We start from the raw sequence: 21500 nt of genomic DNA on the forward strand, positions 1-21500 counted from the left end.
GATATATATCAAGACCCCCAAATATAGTTATGTTATTTATTTCACGCAATAATTCTAGAAATTATTCTGTGAGAAGACAGATGCATGCAGATTTTTAACCAGAGGCCTATTTATCAGTATTTACAGTGTGAAAAAAAAAATCAATAGCAGCCTAATAATTGTATCATTGTTTTATTATTGAATTGTATTTATGAAAATACAACTGTTTAATTCTATGATTTTGGAGAATATTTAATAATACAGAAAAACTCGTTTTAGAAGTGAAAGAAAGAGCAGGATAAAAATTTTTATATACCATATTTTCCATATATATATATACATATGTATATATATATACGTATGTGTATATATATATATATGTATATATATATATATATACACAAACACACACACATATGGAATGAGATATAAGCAAAGATATTTATCTCTTGAGTGGTAGTATTATAAGTTGTTTTTGTCTGTTTTTCTGACATTTTATAAAATGAGCTTATATTACCTTTGTAATCAGAAAAAGTAGATATATTTTTAGAAAACACGGAAATTTTTTATAAAATAAGTTTTGCCCACAATCTATAGTTCATAAATAAGTATTTTTTTCTTTTAATTTTTTTTTCTATTTCTGTTTTATTTAAAAAGCATGTCAGTTTCCATACGTTTTTGGTAATCTGCTTGCTCCAAACAGTGTGGGTAGTAAATATGTTTCTATCAACTTCTTTAGTAATGGGTAAAAAGTTTTTCTATTGTATCAGTGTGCTATAGTTTATTTAAGCATGTCCTTATTATTTAATATTCATTTCTGCCCCCAATTTCTGCACTCACAACCATCCTTCTAGGCAGAAGTTTACACGTATTTGTTACAATTTTCACCCCACTTAAATGTCTATTGAACATCATTAGTAACTGATTCTCATCTTTACATGTAGCGGTTCTTTCTTTCAATTTGCCTAACACAAAAGATGTTTGGCTTCTATATTTATGAATAATTTGCTGATGTTCAGGGTAGGCAAATTACGAACACTGGGTCATGGGGCCCATTTTTGAACAGCCTGTGAAATACAGATAGTGTTTGCTTTTTAAAAAGGGTTTAAAGAAAAACAAAAACAAAGGAATATGTGACAGAGAACAGAAAAATCCTGAAAAGGCTAAATACTTACTATCTTGACCTTTACAGGAAAACCTTGCTGACCCCCTGAACCAGGTGGTTTATTTGCTTGGTCCTTATTCTTGACATAGCGTCTGTATAATTTCATAAATAAAATGGCGTATTTTTGCATCTAAATTTGCATATCATATCATGTTTAAATTTGTATAAGGTTATAAGTGTTCTTATCCCTTAAGAATAACACAGGTGTTTTAAGTCATACAGTGTTTTTAAAAAATTAATTCCTATGTGAATAATTTTTATCCCTTTTCTTCTTTATGTGATCTAAAAATATTACCATCAAAGAATAAAAAATACAATTTCGTAAATAGTGAAAATGTGGTTAGTGTTTTGATATATATATATATATATTTTTTTAATTTTTAAGAAGATTTTTATCTATTTGTTTGAGAGACTGGTAGAGAGCTCAAGCAGGGGGGAAAGGCAGAGGGAGAGAGAAAAGCAGACTCACTGCTGAGCAGGGAGTCCAATGCGGGGCTGGATCCCAGGACCCTGGGATCATGCCCTGAGCTGAAGGCAGTTGCTTAACCCACTGAGCCATGCAGGTGCCCCTTTAAATTAAAAAAAAAATTTTTTTTTAAAAGATTTTTATCTATTCGTCTGAGAGAGAGGGAGAGCACATGAGCAGAGGGGTGGGGCAGAAGGAGAGGGACAAGCTGAGCAGAGAGCCCTGTTTTGATATATTTTTAAGGGGACAATGGAGAAAGCACAGAGGCTAAGTTCTTATATTCTAATATGCTTTTTGTGTGTCATACACATTAAGAATAAAAAAAAACCCTACAGTTCCTTCATTCATCAAATTACATAAAACCATTTAATGATGAAAGGTGTCTTCTCTGAACCCTAGACAAATGCGACAGTTTTGTATTATATTAGCATTAGTTGAATACATAATACACAGAAATTATCATTAAGTACTAACTATGGGCCAGATACTATCCTACACACAGTTTTGAAATTGAACATGAATTCAATGCCTGACTTCCCCACTGACTTATCAGCTCTTCGGCATCTGATTTCAATTCTCTCAACCTCAGTTTCCTTGTTTGCATATGAGGATAGTAATTATATCCTCGTCATAAGACCATAATGAGGACCTTGCAAAGTGATAGTTTATTAAATACTGAACCTATTAATCACCTGCGTAAATAAATAGGATGTGTGTGTTTAAATCTTGGCTCTGCTGCCGAGCGATGATGGTAAGTTCCTTTATTACTCTGGGCCTCCGTGAATGCGTATATAAATTAAAGGTGAGGGTGGTACCTCTAATGCACCATGATCACATGTGTGTAAAATTCTTAGAATAATCTCTGGCACATAAGTCTCTTAATAAATATTGGCAGTTACTTTTTATCATTTCACTTATCTGTATAATTTTATCCCTCACTGTGTATAGCATTTGTAACTTCATAATTTTATAAAAATGTAAAAAATAGAGATATGTGCATACAGAGAATGTGAAAAAACGACTGTTTTTACGTTCTTCCCTTGACTTTTAAAAAGCGTGCTGGTTTAGGGCACTACCTGGGCTGGAGAAAAGTTGGTTTCTAGAACGTCTTCATGTGGCCCATCCTGTTGTTACTTGTTTTAATTTGGATCTATCAGACTCTCAGAGCTGCCTATCAAACACAGTGACATTTAAATGGCAAAGCACATGGACCCGGTTCAGAACCAGTGACGTTTAACATGGAAGGGAAAATCATGGGCATATCCTGGTGACAGTGAATTCTTTCCCCACCCCTTCCTTGTGCCAGAAACTCCTCCTTTTGCCCTTTGAAGCAGCTCTTCCTCTCCACAGAGCACAATGACAACCAAGCCGTGCTATGAGAAGACGGCTGAATTTGCCCCAGAGGACTGGGGATGTTTGAAACTATGAGGCAAACAGTTCTTGAGCTTGTGTATGCAAGTGCATGTACGTAAAAATAGAAGGATATTTAGACAGTGTAAGTAGTCACAGAAGATCACAGTCCAACTACACGGAGTTAGTTAATTCCCGTCCCCAGTCACTGCTGAGCTCTCCATAGAGGTCGGGGGAAGAGGTGGGGACTGAATTGACTTTGACTTTGTCTTAGCTAGCACACATCATCTTTTAAGGAAAATGGAAAAATAAGTGTTAATCTTTGCTTTCAGGGAATACGGAGCCATTGATGATGTAGATATTGATCTGCATATTGATGTTAGCTTTCTGGATGTAAGTATCAATTTACACAATATTCAAAAACCTTTATTTTATTGTTGGAAAAAATTAAATATTTGTTTCTCTTATATTCTTAGTAACATGCTGATTTTGTTAAGGTGATTATAAAGAAATACTATGGTTGAAGAAACACATTTTATATATATATTTTTTTACATTGGTTCTTTTAATGTATTCTGAAATTTATGGGCTCTTATTATAGTACTTCATTATTTCTTGAATTCTCACTTTAACTTTCCTATGTAGAAGGCAAAAATTAAGAATACTTTGACATTCTTCTCCAAACCAGTAGGTCTTGAGGTAATTTGTGAGCCTTATTGATTTACATATTTCTTCAAAATAAGTTTAAAAAAATTTTTCGTTTTTGAAAAAAATCAAGAACTCTAAAAGATGACTAATTCATCTTTTAATATATTTGCACAGGAGGAGATTGCTGTGGCTTGGGAAGTGATTCGAACAGAACCTATAATTGTCCGACTACACTGTTCACTTACACAGTATTTAAATGGCCCAGGTTAGTTTTATTTCTCTGCTTATTATTTTGAGTATGAATTAGTTGTGGATTGTGCGTTAAACGGAATGTTCATTTGGTAATTCTGAGCATAATTGCAGCTATCTCCGTAATGGTATTTAAATATACTTGCATCCTAACAAAAATGGTTTATTGCCAGTATAACTTATGGAAACAGAAATACACAACATTTAGTTGTGTAGATTTCAGAAGTTGACAAGTTGCTGTGAAACAAATAAATAAAACCTAAAAGAGAACTTTGCATATAGTAGAGGCTCAGCAAGTATATTTTGGGTTGCCCTTAGACTTAATTATTTATGTCTCTGCTTCTGAGATTTAATTTTAATGTTTACTTATCCCACCTTTGATTACTGATGAATTTAGACTAACTATAAATATAACATACTTCTATTTTTAAAAATGGAGATCTTAGTAGTATTTTTGTTTTCCACTATGTAAAGGGATGATTTTGCTGTATCTAGAGTGATAGCTATTTACAACAAAGGACGTGATTATTAAATCTTGCCAAGACTTACTGGATTAAGATGCTTTCCCCTACCAGATACCCATGCACGTGCATGCGTCTGCACACACGTGCGCGCGCGCACACACGCTCATACACACACTGTATGTACTCATGTTGCTCCAGTTATATACTGCTGAATATCAAACCACCCCCAAACTTAGTGGCTTAAAACAACTTACCACCTCTCACTGTTCTTTGAGCTCAAATGAGCAGTTCTTGCTCCGAGTCTCCCTTGCCTTTGAAGTCAGGTGGTAGGCGGAGCTTATGTCAACTAAAGACTCTGCTAGGTTGGATTCTCAAGATGCTGGACTTCGAGATACCTCACAGTTGATGCGTGCGTCATCTTGGAGCTCAGCTGTGGCCCCTTGACTTGAGTGTTGATCTTACACATGCCTTCATGTGGTTCGGGTTTCTTGTAGCAATGTGACTGGGGTCGGAAAGCAAGTGTTCTAAGAGACAGGCTGTGGATGCCACCTGGAAAAAGGCACAGTGAATCTTCCCCTGTATTGTATTGTTCAAAGCAGTTGGAAGACCCACCCAGAATCAAGGGATGTAGACATAGCTAGCACCTCTTGAAGTCCTGGCCATCTTCCCACATATTTTATTGTGATGTCGGCATGTTTTTCTTTAGGCATATTAAGGAATTTACATCTCCTATTAGTTTTTACACAAGAAAAATCCCTGACCTTCTAAGTTTATGAAACACATAGGAAAATCTCTCGTTTTGAAAAAGTTTCTGTTGAGTCACCTCTTTTCTATTTTTGTATAATGATTTCTACTTAAATAATCAACTCTTAATATAAACAACATATGATTTAATGCGAGGCAAAGACAACTGGATGTTACATGTTTTTATTGTGATTATTTCAAATGTATAGAAATGTAATAAGGAAGAAAAAGAATTACTCATAATCCCTCTATAGTGAGAAACCTGTAAATAGTTCGGTGTTTCTGTTTTCTGTGCACACACGGCTCATTTTCATAAAGTTGACATTGAACTGTATGGTTATGCACCTTAATACTATGTCATGAGACTGTCCTCAAGTCATTAAATATTCTAAAATGGAATGATTTGTAATATCTGCACAATATTCCAGCTTATAGATGTATGTGTTTTCACTGTTTCCCCAGATACTCTGCTGTATGGTTAATTTTTTTTCTTTCTTTAGGGGTTTGATATGTGACCATTCGATTTCATTCTGTTGGTGGTTAAAAGAAAAAATTAACCATATGTCTGAACTTTTTTTTTTTTTTTAATTATCAGGGTTAGGAACAAAATTGGGTCAGTTCATCTCTACTCACCCTACTCCATCTGTGTGAGATGAGAATGTGGAATGCTTTTATGTAATATTACCACTGTTACTCATTTTTTAAATATAATCTTGAATTTTAGGCAGATTTTCCTTCTCAGTGTCTCTTTAAAGATTTGTTATATTTGCGTGGTTTTGTAAACATTCTAATTCACGTTGAGATGATTTTATTGTTCAGTACACCGTCTTCGGATTACAACTCATCCATAATTTAGTCCTTCTGTTTTCATTTCTATGAGTCGATTTGCCTACCTAATAATTAGTAAACCAAAGAAACATGAGGATTATGCTTCTTTTTTTCATGCCTGAGAATGACTCTCTCCTTTTGTGAATGAGACAAACTTGACCAAGTATAAGTTTATGGGGTCATAATAGCTCCCCCCCCAGACGATAAAAATAACTTTAGAGATCTACTTCTGCTAGGTTGTTTCTGAGGTGTTTTAATCCTGTGCATTTGTAAGACATCTATTTTGGTGTTGCTTGTGTTTTGTTATGTGTACTTATCGGGCTATTTTTTTCCTCTTTTTCCTTAATATTTTACGTCTTTATTTTCAATTGGTATACTTCAGTCTTAATTTACCTTGAGCCAGTTTTGTGACTAATCCAAGGTTTAGACTGACCTAGTTAACAGTTCTTTTTGAAAGCATTCATCTAGGTTTTGGAAAGGTATGAATAATACTTATTTGAGCTGTAATATTTGATCAGGGCTAATCTGACAAAATATCTGTAAGTGAACAGGAATGATAAGAATTGAAGAAATAGGGGCGCCTGGGTGGCACAGTCGTTAAGCGTCTGCCTTCGGCTCAGGGCGTGATCCCAGCATTCTGGGATCGAGCCCCACATCAGGCTTCTCTGCTAGGAGCCTGCTTCTTCCTCTCCCACTCCCCCTGCTTGTGTTTCCTCTCTCGCTGGCTGTCTCTCTGTCAAATAAATAAATAAATAAATAAATAAATAAATAAATAAATCTTTAAAAAAAAAGAAGAAGAAATACACCTCCTTATCCACTTTAATATTAAAGACAAGGATTATTTTCATTGTATATGAGGAAATACACTTTAAATAAAAAGACATGGTTATTTTTGTTATGTAGTTTTTCAGAACTGCTGGGGTATTAGTCTAGTTTCTGATCTGAAGGGCAAGGCTGCTTTTAGTTTAATGTGATAAACAATCAACATTATTAAAAATGTTTTTCTGTGCAAATCATCTCATCATTGGTACCTGTACATGTACGTGATCAGTGTTACAATCATTTCCACGTATCTTAAGCAGCCCTCACTTTACTGCCTTCCCAGCCTACGCTACATGAAAGTCAAGGAAAAATCGAATAACTTTCGCCTTTTTTGAAACATGAAAATATTTCTCTAGTGCCTTCTGTCAAGTTCTTCCTCAGTCTCTTGTACTTAAAAATGAACACTTGTGGGGAATTATTTGGCTATTTTAAGGTAACTTTTAAATAAATTTAGGAAGAATAGACATTTTTATATTCACTTTTCCTTTAAAGGAAGATTTGTTTGTTGTTTTTAGTTTTATATATCAGTACCGTTCCATGTTTGTTTGTTTTCTACCTGAGGTCAGTAGTGTTAGCTAAATTTATTCACAAGTACTTGTCTGCTACTTGTTTATTTAATGGGACTTCTGTATTCCAGTTTATTTTCTAACTGATTACTAGTTATGGGAAAGCTGTTACTTCTAAAATTTTCATAAAAATTGGGGTGCCTGGTGGCTTAGTTGGTTAAGCGTCTGACTCTGGATTTTGGCTCAGGTTATGATCTCGGCACTGAGTGTGGAGTCTGCTTATGATTCTCTCTCTCTCTCCCTCTGCCCCTCCTTCCTGCTCACATGCTCACTCTCTCTCTCTCTTTCTCCCCCCCAAAAATTATAAAAATTAATCTAAAACATTTTTAGATTTATGGAAAAATTGCAAAGGTACTACAGTGTCCCCATACACTCTGCACCAGTTTCACTGATTATTAACATCTTCGGAGTACATTCAATGCAATTAATAATAATAATGATTAATTTCATTAATCTAATAGTAATGTAAGTTTTATCACTTGAATCTTGGAACATTTTTGGAAGTAACGTCTTGTTAGCTCTTTCAGTATATTCTAAAATTTGGGTCATCCAGATTTTATACTACTAGGTGAGTCAAGGTTTGTAACTTACATTTCTCTAGAAGATTTATCATTTTGGTAAAATACTGACATTTATTTTCTAGTCATTTATTATATGAATAAATTTTGGTCTTTGTATCCTTAATTTGTAGGTATAATTTATATATTCTGGGTAAACATTTGTGTCTATTATATCTCTTCTCTCTCTCTCTCTCTCTGTGCATCTTATACAATTTCTTCCAGTGACAGTTTCAGTTCTTCTAGTGCATTTTGGATTTTTCCGCATTTTTTTAAAAACCAGGTCCCTTTTGTTTCTCTGCCTCCATCTCCCCAGTCACTTTTTCCATCTACCTGCGAGGAGATTGTGTCTTCTTAAATCTTTTAAGAGAGAGCACAGCATGTTCCAATTTTGTCATCTTTTTCTTAAAAAAAAAAAATTCTGCTGAGTTTTAAAGATGTTAAGATTTTTTAAATTCATTTTTGAATTTCTGTAGCCCTGGGTTTGAGACAGGAGGGATTCTAGTGACACCCACTCTGTTCCTCAGTCTGTATCTAAGGATGAGAATGCTTTTTGAAAAGGAACTGGTCGATGATACTAACACCAGTTTTCTTTGATCAGTGGAGTGTTTGTGTCCCAGAGTAATGGCCAACACAGAGGGTGAGGAAATTGGGGATACCAGTTTGGTTTCCATGGAGCAACGTGTGGTATGAGAATGTCCTGTTAACAAGACAGTTCACCACCTCTACCGACCCAGACCACAGTATCTCTTGCCAATTACTTTAATAAGTTCCTGAGTGATTTTCCTACTTCTCCCCTTGTTTTCTACAGAGATCGTATGCTGCCACACCTGTGGTCCTTCCCAGATCTCCTCTCCTAAAGCGATACCTTATTCACTCCACTGGCCTCCTTGCTGTTCCTAGAATATTGAAGCACATTTCTTCCTCAGGGGCAGTGCCCTTGTGGTTTCCTCTTGCTAAGACACTTTTCTTTCTGCCATACTATCTAGTGCTAGAACCTACTATGCTCATGAACCCTTTACTCCAAGACCCTTTCCCTTCTTTATTTTTCTCCAGAACCTTTACCACCATGTGGCATTCTGTCTAGTTTTTGTTTGTCTCCTTCCACTAGACTAAGGCTTCATGGGGACAAGGATATTTGTGTGTGTGTTTGCCATTCTATCTATAGAGACTGGTACAGTGGACACTCATAGATATTCTTTAATAAACCTGTGAAGAATGAATGGTGAATGACTTTTTTTTTGAGAGATTATTAAAGTCATAAACATTGTAGTTATTAGCTTACAGAAATGCATGTACCTGGTAAAAATACATGACAGGCCACCTAGTGAAAGGTAAGTCTCCTAGACCTCATCATCCATTGTTTTATTGCAAAAACAAAAAACAAAAAACACAGGTGTTTATACAAACATGCCTTTCTTCCACTTACAGAATCAGGTACAAACTGTCCTACACATTGCTATTTACACTTGCATGTTTTTTGGCAATTCTTCATCATTATACACGTTGTACAATTACATGCATATATGTTATACGTTAGTGTATGATATGTAATGACCAAGAATGATCTCCAAAATCTACATATAAAGCATAAATAGCAATGTATAGGACTGTGTGTATGCTATTTTTAAATATGTATGTGTGTATAAATATGTTTTACATACTATGTAATATGTAAATGTATAATATGCTTATGTGCGTGTACATCTTGTAGTGTATCAGATATATTACTTTTCAGTCTTTTTTCTGGCTGAGGGTTAAGATTCCGCTCAACATTTTGACTGATTATTTTTTCTTTTGCAGTGCCCACTGTTGATGTCTTCCAGATTTCTACAAAAGAGCGATTTGGATTGGGACATCAGCTGAAAAAGTAAGTTTCCCAAGAATAAAAGAATAAATCTCTTTGAAAGAGAACTGAATTCTCATTTTGCTTACTCCTCTCCCCCCATTCTTATTAGATAAGAGCTTTTTGAAGTGAGCGCCTCAGGAGAGGCACTCATCCGATGCCAAGAGCTGCATCAGTAATTGAGCTGGCAGAGCTCACCTCTAGAACCAGCCGCAGTCCTTCTGTTTGCCCGCCCAGGTCCACTCTCCTCTCTCCAACACCCTGCCCTCACTCGGAAAGCTGATCTGTGTGAGTGCGGGTTCTAATGTGCTGCTGTGTCTCAAATGTGACCAACAGAGGAGGAAGCAGTGTAAGAAGGGAGTATTTATTGCCTTTGGTTTCCACTCTAAGAGGTCACCTTGAGTAGTCCTTCAAGTGAGGCTTTCTTCTCTGCTCTAGGCCATGGCCTTTGCATGACTGTCTCTTACTGGGTCCCGTTACAGTTTCCCTCTGCTTGTTCCTTGGGCGTAGAGGTGGTAACAGTCAGCAGCCACTGGCCCTGGGCTGCTGTACTGTGCTTAGCTCCTGCAACTGCACTCTTGAAATGATCATTCCTATTTTAAATAAAACTTTTATTTCCTCTTTGGACCTTGACTAATGCAGTGAATGAATTTCTGTTTTATAAACATAAAATTATCCCAGTCAAAATGACTTTTAAAACATGGTAGCATATGGTCAAAAATAAATTTAGTAAATTCTATGCTATATATTGGCTATAAGAATTTGTATTACTGGAGAAATCCCGAAGGATTATTTATTCTTCTGAATATGCAGATTTTACTGCAACTTAAATTTATCAGGAGAGATCATTTGATTATTATATATTTAAACACGGTGGTTTTTACCCTCCACTATGACACAGTTCATGTATTCACCTGTGTTTTAATGAATTTTAATTGGGCATCTGACATTAGCCTTTATTGAGCAATGTTCTAAGAGAAAGTACTTTGAAACTTTTTATTTCGTTTACTAAATAGGGTATTTACTGTAGTCATTTTACTTGAGATTATGGATGTAAGAGGAAGTGTATGTGTGTTATCAATAGTTGTACATATTATGGACCTCTAGAATTGTCTTAAGTTTTTACGACTTGACATTGCTCAGATGTGAATCATGTGTGGATATCATTTGAAAGAAAACTAAGATAAGGGAATATTCTTGCAAATTTCCAGTGTTGGGTTTAAATATGAACATATAAAAATTAGATAATAAACCCTTAATGTTTCAAATTGCACATCTCTAAAACTAAGTTCAATTTACAACATATGTTTAGCACATTATAAAATGCAGTGGTTTCTTTAAAAGCACTCAAAAGAGAAATTTTCTGTTTTCTATACTAAGATTTGGTGTGCTTTTTCAGTGGAATTAGTTTTGTTTTTTCTTTTTTTTCTTTCACTTTTTAAAGATTTTATTTGTTTGAGCAAAGGCAGAGAGAGAAAGAGAGAGCATGCACCGAAGCAGGGTGGAGGGGCGGAGGGAGAAGCAGGCTCCCTGATGAGTCAGGATCCCTACCTGGGGCTTGATCCCAGGACCCAGGGATCATGACTTGAGCCGAAGGCAGATACTTAACTGACAGAGCCACCCAGGTGCTGCTGGTTTTGTTTTTTAATTGGTTTTTGTTTTCTGTGTCTTAGAGCTAAACGTGGAGCCTGCCTCTATGTTATGCCATCCAGGTTGGTCACCACCATACCTTGGCACATCTTTTTTCCCCCCCCTCCTGTGATGATTTTTCCCCTCACCCAATTTTCTTCCTTGTTTTTAAATTTTTTTCTAATTTAAAGACTTTATTTTTTTAAGTGCAGTTTTAGGTTCACAGCAAAACTGAGAACAAGATACAGAGATTTTCCATATACCTCCTGCCCCCACCTATGTGTAGGCTTCCTGTTATCGACATCTCCCAGCAGAATGGTACATTTGCTAGGACTGATGAATGTACGTTGACACCTGACTATCATCCGAAGTCCATAGTTTCACCGTATGTACATTTGTTAGCCACTTAACCTTTTTTTTAAGGTGAAATGAAGTTGATCCAAACAAGACAAGAATTATAAAAACAGAAATCTTGGAATATATAACTTTCTGCCTTTTAATGATATCTGAGTTTATTGTTTGGGCTCAGAAAAAGAAATGGTGTGTATAATTCCAACTCTGAGAAATTAAGGAAAGCTGTATTGTGTATTCACTGTTTCATCACTTTGTAGAACATGTAACATTTTATTAATATTTCCATCTAAATGTTTAACATTTTAAAAAGGTTAATTACTTCTATGGATAAATTTTAGTTCTATGGACAGTTTAGTATATGGGCTAGAACTTTTTCTTAATGACTCCTATTACGTTTTAATCTAATTTACTCTTCCTTAACTATAAATAACTGGGTTTGCCTGTGATCCTTTCTAGTCTAAAATTGCATGATTTCCAAAAGTCAGATCTCATCCTCACAATAAGGCATAAGAGGAAACTGAAGTATAAAGAGACTATTTTCCAGAAACATATAGCAAGTTAGGAAGGCAGACTCAAAACCTAGGCCCTTTGTTATTATTGCTGTGGTTTGTTTTCAGCAAATAAACCCTCGTTAGACTTTTTCTGTGCTTCTGGATCGGACGTGTTTCTGGCAACCAGACTGGCTTAGTAACGACTGCAGTAGCAAATGCATACGCAGTGCTCATTGTATGTGACGCACTGTTCCTCGCGCTTTACCTCCGTGAACTCACGTGCTCTTCACCACGGTGCGGTCCAGCAGGTACTGTTACGACCCGCATTTCCTAGACGATGAAGCTGAGACCCAGAGAGATTCAGCAAGGTGCTGAGGCCACAGAGAGAAAGTGGTAGGCCAGAATCTGACCCCAGATCAATACTTTTGACCCATCCACCAATCTGCTTCTCATATAATCGTAGGTATCCCTTTGTTTTATGTAAGACTTGGGATTCGTTTTCGGCACTGAATGAATATTGGAAGAACATGAAGGCATTACAAGAGCCTGAAAGAAAAAAAAAATACTGACCCAAAACGGATGTAGTAAAGTGATCACCCTCATGTGGAGTATCTATCATTCGAGGGCTAACCATGGAACAGGCCATGGAGATATTCTTTTTTTTTTTTCTCTTTTCTACCCACCTCTTTTTTTTTTTTTTTGATATGTTAGTGACCATACAGTACGTCATTAATTTTTGATGTAGCGTTCCATGATTCATTGTTTGTGTGTAACACCCCGTGCTCCATGCAATATGTGTCCTCCTTAATACCCTTCACCGGGCTAGCGCATCTCCCCACCCCCCTCCTCTCTAAAACCCTCAGATTGTTTCCCGGAGTCTATAGTCTCTCATGGTTCATTTCCCTTTCTGTTTACCCTCCCTTCATTTTTCCCTTCCTTCTACTGATCTCCCTGCTATTTCTTTTTTTTTTTTTTTTTAAGATTTTATTTATTTATTTGACAGAGATAGAGACAGCCAGCGAGAGAGGGAACACAAGCAGGGGGAGTGGGAGAGGAAGAAGCAGGCTCCTAGCAGAAGAGCCTGATGTGGGGCTCGATCCCACAACGCTGGGATCATGCCCTGAGCCGGAGGCAGACGCTTAACCGCTGTGCCACCCAGGCGCCCCTCCCTGCTATTTCTTATGTTCCACAAATGAGTGAAACCATATGATAATTGTCTTTCTCTGCTTCACTTATTTCACTTAGCATAATCTCCTCCAGTTCCATCCATGTTGCTGCAAATGTTGGGTATTCATCCTTTCTGATGGCTGAGTAATATTCCGTTGTATACGTGGACCACATCTTCTTTATCCATTCGTCTGTTGATGGGCATCTCGGCTCCTTCCACAGTTTGGCTATTGTGGACATTGCTGCTATGAACATTGGGGTGCATATGGCCCTTCTCTTCACTACGTCTGTATCTTTGGGGTAAATACCCAGTAGTGCAATTGCTGGGTCACAGGGTAGCTCTATTTTTAACTTTTTGAGGGACCTCCACACTGTTTTCCAAAGCGGCTGTACCAACTTGAATTCCCACCAACTATATATGACTTGATGCTGAATTTGCATTGATCAAACTTAAGTTGTTTTTAAAAGGAAAAAAGCCTTGCAAATCTCCAGTATTGCCTTAAGTACATACAGACATAAAATTAGGTATAAATTCTTCATCAATGGAGTTCGCGTTTATAAAACAAAATTTTAATTTATAACTGAAGTGCAAATCAAAGTAAAACCCTCAAATTTCAATTGTAAAATTAGCACGTTAATTTGATTTGGTTCATGATGCTATTTTACTGAAGCTGTTAGACCACCACAGCTGGAATATAGTACTGGCTCCTCGAGTGCATATTCCTTTTGAAGATTTTTTTTTTAAGATTTTATTTCTTTATTTGACAGAGAGAGACAGCCAGAGAGAGAGGGAACACAAGCAGGGGGAGTGGGAGAGGAAGAAGCAGGCTCCTAGCGGAGGAGCCTGATGTGGGGCTCGATCCCAGAACACTGGGATCACGCCCCGAGCAAAAGGCAGACGCTTAAGGACTGCGCCACCCAGGTGCCCCGCATATTCCTTTTGAAATCAGCATGAAGAAGATCGTAGCATTGCCCACATGTACTCCCTTTTCTCTGTTTGAACTACCTCGGGACCTTCGTTGACGCAGCTGACTATGACATCATCTGGTGTAATAAACCTTTGAAGTCTTTTTTTTTCCCTTTTATTATCAGCCAATGGCAGTTGTAGTAGCTCTTCACGATACCAGCCTAATAGTAAACACAGTTTACTATGCGAGCACTGAAATCTCTTGGTTGTTCCCCATTATCAAGAGGCGGTCACTACCCAGCACGTGCTCATGGTATATTTCACATTACTGTGGACATTAAATACAACATTAACTTTCTTACAGGATGGTTAACTCCCACCTTTTGAATCCAAGAACATCTAGGGGTCTGGGTGTCCAAGTTTCAGAATTACTGGTTTCAGATGCTGAGGTCACACTTGGGAATGCTGATGTAATATGAAAGCGGAAACAACTTGAGCTATTGACTTGGTATTTTGTTGTTGTAGTTCCAATTAGTCTATCAAGAATTAGAAAAGCACTTATTAGGTTTCCGAGGGAATGGTGCACAGGAATGACAATTTTTTTAAAGATTTTATTTATTTATTTGAGAGAGAGTGAGTGAGAGAGAGAGCATGAGAGGGGAGAAACAGAGGGAGAAGCAGACTCCCTGCTGAGCAGAGAGCCCGACGTAGGACTCGATACTGGGACTCCAGGATCATGACCCGAGCCGAAGGCAGCCGCTTAACCAACTGAGCCACCCAGGTGCCCAGGAATGGCAGTTTTTTATAAGAGAAAAAGAATCTGAATGTGCTTAGTACAACGGGTGGTGTCACTGGGGATTTCAGAAATATGAAGACCCTAATATTACTGTTACATTTAAATCTTGCTAAAATCTTGATTGGATGGAAAAAAAATCTTCAAAAATACAGCATTAAACAACAACAAAAAAATTTCCATTGGCCTGAGGTTAAAGGTGCAAATTTGGAATCCTGCATCATTGACTGCAGTTTTTTCCCTTTTTTCCTCACTACCTCTGTAGCTAAAAAGGCCTCAAAATATTCCATAAATGACTGATTCTTCTGAACTCATCTAAGCTCTTTGATTAAAGGCCGGGGTAGTAAGTCTGAGGTTGTTCTTTCTGGTGATGGGAGTTAATCTGATAGAACCTGAAGGATCTTGAGAAATTAATAATGGTCTTAGTGCTAAGAGTCACACCTGTCTCTTTGACGAGCATGTGTTAACATAAGTCCACATCGGATAGCATAGGTGTTGCAGTCTCGCCACTTTTTAACCAGGGTAAATTGGTACGATTTCATTGTTTAACCTTATTTGTGAAATGTGTGGAATAATAGCTACTGCTCACTCTCTGGGGGTATTGGGAGTTAAGAGAAAAAAATCTGTTATATAAATTACTCCTTGGTATATTATAAATGGTAAATATTGGTACCACTGGTTTTTTTTGTTTTTTGGGGGTTTTTTGCTCCAAAAGCAATCTATGTTAGAAATAACTGAGAAGAACATGAAAGCACGCAACAATTTATTGTATACATGATGTTTGATTGTAATATTTCGCATCCGCTTTAATATCAGCCTTAACAGACCCTCTGCCATTGCCACTTGAAAGGTGGGATCTGAGAAGCTGTCACAGTCAGGGATCCTTCTCAGAAAATAGTGCTGTGTCCAAGTCCACAGCTGACGTTCCAGAATTCTTTGCCTCAAAACAGTGATGCGCAGTGGTCTTGACTTAGAAAATACTAAGATCAGGAATTACCAAATTCCTGCTTTATGATAGCAACAAAGTTTTTAGAGACACAGGATTTTTTCATCATTTTTTATTTTTTAAGATTTATTTATTTATTATTTTAGAGAGAGATAGTGTGCACATGCACGTGCGGGCAGGGGAGGGGCAGAGGGAGAGGGACAGAGAGAATCTCAAGCCCACTTTGTGCTCCCATACCAGGCTCGATCTCACGACCCTGAGATCATGACCTGAGCTGAAACCAAGAGTTGTTCACTTAACTGACTGAGCCACCCGGGTGCCCCAAGACACACAATTTTTTCTTAAAAAAAAAAACAGTGTATTTAAAAGTGAATGGGCTGTGCAGAGAGAGAAAATTTGCTGATTTCGTATTTCTCCATAGAGTCAGTTTTACATGGTTTCTTTTTACTTAATGATTTCACAGTTTCATTTTATTTCCCTTTTCATGAAGAAAACTGCATAAGCAAATCAAATGAAAAGAAATTGACTTTACTTGTATCTTAATAGATAAAATCATAATTACTGTCAAACATTTTTTCAAAACTGTGTTTCTGGCATGAGCAAACCAATTCAGAATTTCCTTTCAGCTAAAGAACTGCTAAAGTTGTTGATCCTAAAGGCTGCCCTTTTAAATCTCTTTATCGCCTATTATTTTATCAATTCTTTTTTTTTTTAAGATTTTTATATATTTATTTATTAGAGAGAGAGTAAGAGCAAGCGCGATAGAAGCAAAGGCAGGGGCGGGGATGGGACAGAGGGAGAAGGAGATGCAGACTCCCTGATGATCTGGGAGCCCAACGTGGGGCTCAATCCCAGGACCCTGGGATCGTGAACTGAGCCAAAGGTAGACGCTTAACCAACTGAGCCACCCAGGTTTCCCTATTTTATCAATTCTTTTATCATTTATGTTATTAATCATATCACAGTAATTAATGAGTTATTAACCAAAATGCATTGAAGTCATAGAAATTTTCTGCATGGTGCTTTCCTGCATATGGAAACATCTCGTTTGATCCTAAATTAGAATCTCACCAGTCACCGTGCATTTATTTTCCTTTGATTACATTCTCTACATAATACAGAAATCTCATCTTAAAGTGTCTTGGAACTCTGATGACAGACTTCCTTTGCATTGACAGGATCATGCAGACATTTGTTACCCAGCAGTGGAAACAGAGCAAAGAAAAATCCAATTGCCTGCACAATAAGAAGCTGTCAGAGAAGAAGGTGAAATCTCCCCTGCATTTATTTTCTACCTTGCGCAGGTGGGTAGCAGGTGCCTTCTCTGTTGTCTTTTTTCCATTCTGACCATGCGCTAGTCCACGGTTAGGTACTTCAGAGCTAGCTTTCTGTCGTCTTGGCATCCATTTATTTTCTGTGTGACTGCAAAGAACGGACTAAGTCCTGTCAATTCCATCAAAAACATAGATGCTCATTTCTATGTTCAGAGTGTTTGTTTTCTTACCATGAGTTTAATGTGTTAAAATGGCATTCCTTGTTTTCTAATCACATAGAGTTTTCTGTACCAAGATTAGTTCCGCCTAGAGTTCTGGGATAGGAGGGGTCCAAGAACCTGGTAATCTTTTGCTTTGCAGGAAAAATATAATTCAGTTCGGTCCATGTGGTCACTGGGCCCATATTTGTGGTTTCTATCTGAGCTGGATTAAAACGAGGTGGTGTTTGTGGCCGAGTCAAGTGGACTGAGCCAACCAAGAGTTCTCCGCGGTGTGTCATGCTCATGATTTGCCGCCGTACTAACTGTTGTTCCATTTTGAAGGTCGCCAAGTTATCCCCCCCCTGGCTGTGGGAAAAGCAAATCCAAACTGAAATCGGAGCAAGATGGAATCTCCAAAACGCATAAGCTGCTGCGGAGGACTTGTTCTAGTACCGTCAAGACCGACGACGTGTGCGCCACCAAGTCGCACAGGACCTTTGGTCGCTCCCTGTCCAGCGACCCCAGGGCTGAGCAGGCGGGGGCGGCAATCAAGTCGCACAAACTCTTGACCCGGCCGTGCCCTGCCGCCGTCAAGCAAGAGGACTGCCTCACTCTGAAGCCGCCCAAGCTGTTGACCCGGTCTTGTTCTGGAGACCCGCGGTGTGAGCACACCACCAACCTGAAGCCCCACAAACTGCTCAGCAGATCTTACTCCAGCAATCTCCGAGTGGAAGAGCTGTACGGACTGAAAAACCACAAGCTGCTCAGCAAGTCTTCCTCCAGCGCTCCCAAGTCCTCCAAGATGGAGCTTTTCAAGGAACCCAACGCAGAGGGCAGGAGGCTCTCTCTTACCTCAGGGCTTATCGGTATCTTAACACCGTCTTCGGCGTCATCTTCCCAGCCTGCTGTGCGTAAATAACTTTCATCCCGAGTTCCTCCGTGTTAGCTAAGGGGCAGGAGAGCGTTTTGTCGGCTTGTTTTGTTAAGATCTGGTAGAGGAAAGAAGCCAGATTTTCGTTTTGGTTCTTTAGAATTTACCCTTTTTTTTTCTTTTTGGATATTATTTAGCATGCCAACATTGGCAACTGGTACTGGAATGGTTCATTTTGATTCCGAAAAAATAAATGTAGCTATTGATCGAAGGTCTAGTCCGCATTCCTGTCATGGTCACGAATGCTGCTAAAAATGGAAGTCAGTTGGCTCCACAAAGCCGATCCTTTTCAGCAAGCGTGGCATTTTAATGTTTTATCAAGTAGGTTTATCTGCTCTCTAGGTTCATATGTAAGTAGTGGAGGACAAAGTTTGTCTAATTAAATTCAGAGTAATGTCCTTCCATTTATATAGATATAGACATATCTATATGTATGAGGAAACATACGTCTATGAACATCGTAACTTGTAGAGAGAAGCAGCATTTACTTCTGTATCCCAGAGGTTCACTTAAAGCTGCCCTCACTGGCTACTTCATAAAACTGAAGTCACTTTATCCTGAAGTGTTTTGGTGGAGATGGGACTGAAGGTAACTATATTAAAACTTAAGTCCTTTGGGTGGTATTTATTGGGAGTCAGTCTCACACAAAATTTACCTTTGGAGTGATCAGCATTATAGCTGATTTCAGATAAAGAAACAGACCTATCTTATGTTTATTAATTACGTAAAATAGTTGATAAAACATGTTGTTTTCTTTTAGTTAATACGTAGGTGTGTTGTGGTAAGGGTGTACTTAACTCTAAACCATACATATGGATACACCTACCAGTAGATGAAATTGAAAAAAATAAGATACATTATCAGAAATTTCTGCTGCTCTTGTATAGCTTTATTTCTAAAATTACATTGTAAATGATACCATAAAATTATATTTAAGAAAATGTATTTAAGTATGTTGATAATTTTACGTGAACACCCCTAAAAGCCCATTTCTTATCAAAAGTAAACATTAAGGACACACAGAAAATAACGTCAAAATGTTAACATAGAAAGTTTCCCATGACACTTTCACCTAAAAAAGATAATTTCACATATTCTGTAAAAGAAAATGTCTTACTATTTTCCTGTATGATTAAGCCTAATACAGTACAATAGTTTAGTGTTGTACCCCCTCAGCAGCTGTCTCATATGTGCTTGAAGGAATAATTCTCATTGTAAAATAAGATGGAAATAGTCTAAATGAGGAGGTGGGAGCATTTGACGATAAGTAGTAGAGGAAATGAGCTTTTGTGATCATTTAAAACTGCCAGTCATTTTTACTAGATGATCAGAAATTAAGAATACTTTTGTTTTAGCATACACAAGGCTTGTGGTAGTAATGGCAGAAAGTATATTATAATAAAGAAATTCTAAAATCTTGATGTCATAATCAGTGATTTAATTCATATTACAGGTGACCTTAGATCACACTCGTATTCACTGTTGCAAAAAGTCACAGGCTATAATTCATGTATTCTGTGAGTTAAGAAATTATTTTCTTCTTCTACTTTGCTTTTTATAGCCAAATGGTGCCAAATGCATTCCAATACGAGACCGCGGCTTCCTAGTGCAGGTATGAGCCAAGCCATCCATTGCAGAAATATTTTAGCTTTTAATGGGTTTTCAAATTATTTATGAACTTGACTTAATTATTTCTCTTCATTGTTTTATTCAGACAATTGAGTTTGCTGAGCAGCGGATCCCTGTATTGAATGAATACTGTGTGGTTTGTGATGAGCCACATGTGTTTCAAAATGGCCCCATGCTTAGGGTAAGTTCTCATTGGTAGGATATCAGTGTTGATATAGAATATAAAAAGGTTAGGATATAAAAATAAATAAGTATATAACTTGATTTACAGTAAATGCTCTCTACTGAGCACATTATTTAATACACACAGTGGTGTAATTTTGGCAAATGAATCACTATTTCTGAAGGAGTCTGTGAATGAGCAAGTCATTTCCTAGTAGAAAAATATTTCTTAGTGTATTTCTTATATGTGCTTATCCACTAGCTCTCTTTCCTTCCATCTATTTATATCTATCTGTCTACATCTGTGTTGATATCAATAGACGGAGGTGGATATAGAGATAAATATAGCTACAGATGTATGTATGTAAGTTTGTGAACAGTGTTTCTTCAAAACCACACAATTTAAGATGCTTACTCTAGAGAGGAAAGGGTAGAAGTTAGAAGAGATACACAGTAGCATACAGAGGATCAGAATTTTAAAGATTTCAAAAAGAAAAAAAGCCAGCTCACTGACACGTTTGGGGCATTATTGAGGGAGTATAAAAATAAGAATCAATGTGTATATGTTCCCACAAAAAAAAATTTCCATTAATTTAGATGTGTAGTTTGGGAGGAATGAGCCAATTTCAAGTTTTTCTTCAATTTTTAATTTGAGATTAAATTCATAGAACATGTGATTCACTATTTTAATGTATACAACTCAGTGGTTTTTACGTATTCATAGTGTTGTGCAACCATTACCATTGTCTAATTCCAGAACGTTTCCATTACCCAAAAAAGAAATCCGTAACTGTTAGCAGTCATTCCCAATCTTCTCCTCCCCTCATCCCCTGGCAACCATTAATCATTTTTTTGTTTCTATGAATTTGCCTATTTGGGATGTTTCATATAAATGGAATCATACATTATGTGGCCTTTTCCTTTGATTTCTCACTTAATATAATGTTTTCAAGATTCATCCATGTAGCGTGTATCAGTCTGTATTCCTTTTTTTTGGTGTAATAATATTACATTACATGGATATATGACACACATTTATCCATTCATCATTTATTGGAATTGCTGGGATGTATGTTAACTCTAAGTGTTTGAGAAACTACCAAACTGTTTTTGACAGTGGCTGTACCATTTTGCATTCCCACCAGCAGTGTATGGTGGTTCCAGTTTCTCCACATCTTCTCCAACATTTGTGATTCTCCTTCTTTTTTCCACCCAAGTTACAGCCATCTGAGTGTGCATGAAGTGGTATTTCACTGTGGCTCAGATATGCACTTCCCTAATGATTAGTGATTTTGAGCATTTTTTCGTGTGCTTATTGGCCACTTGTGCATTC

General features: G+C 37.2%; 1 protein-coding gene across 2 annotated transcripts in view; it reads left to right on the forward strand.

Moving 5' to 3' along the window:
* Positions 1-21500, forward strand: part of PARP8 (poly(ADP-ribose) polymerase family member 8) — a 174405-nt gene that overhangs the window by 108752 nt on the left and 44153 nt on the right. For both annotated transcript variants that reach the window (XM_057312233.1, XM_026506934.4), the window contains 7 exons: positions 3293-3353; positions 3783-3873; positions 9642-9708; positions 17150-17275; positions 17788-18352; positions 19938-19988; positions 20091-20186. In XM_057312233.1, coding sequence (XP_057168216.1) covers positions 3293-3353; positions 3783-3873; positions 9642-9708; positions 17150-17275; positions 17788-18352; positions 19938-19988; positions 20091-20186 — 1057 coding nt within the window. The remainder of the gene's footprint in view (positions 1-3292; positions 3354-3782; positions 3874-9641; positions 9709-17149; positions 17276-17787; positions 18353-19937; positions 19989-20090; positions 20187-21500) is intronic.

The sequence above is a fragment of the Ursus arctos genome, unplaced genomic scaffold, assembly GCF_023065955.2.
Source record: "Ursus arctos isolate Adak ecotype North America unplaced genomic scaffold, UrsArc2.0 scaffold_15, whole genome shotgun sequence".
In the NCBI taxonomy this organism is placed as follows: Eukaryota; Metazoa; Chordata; class Mammalia; order Carnivora; family Ursidae; genus Ursus; species Ursus arctos.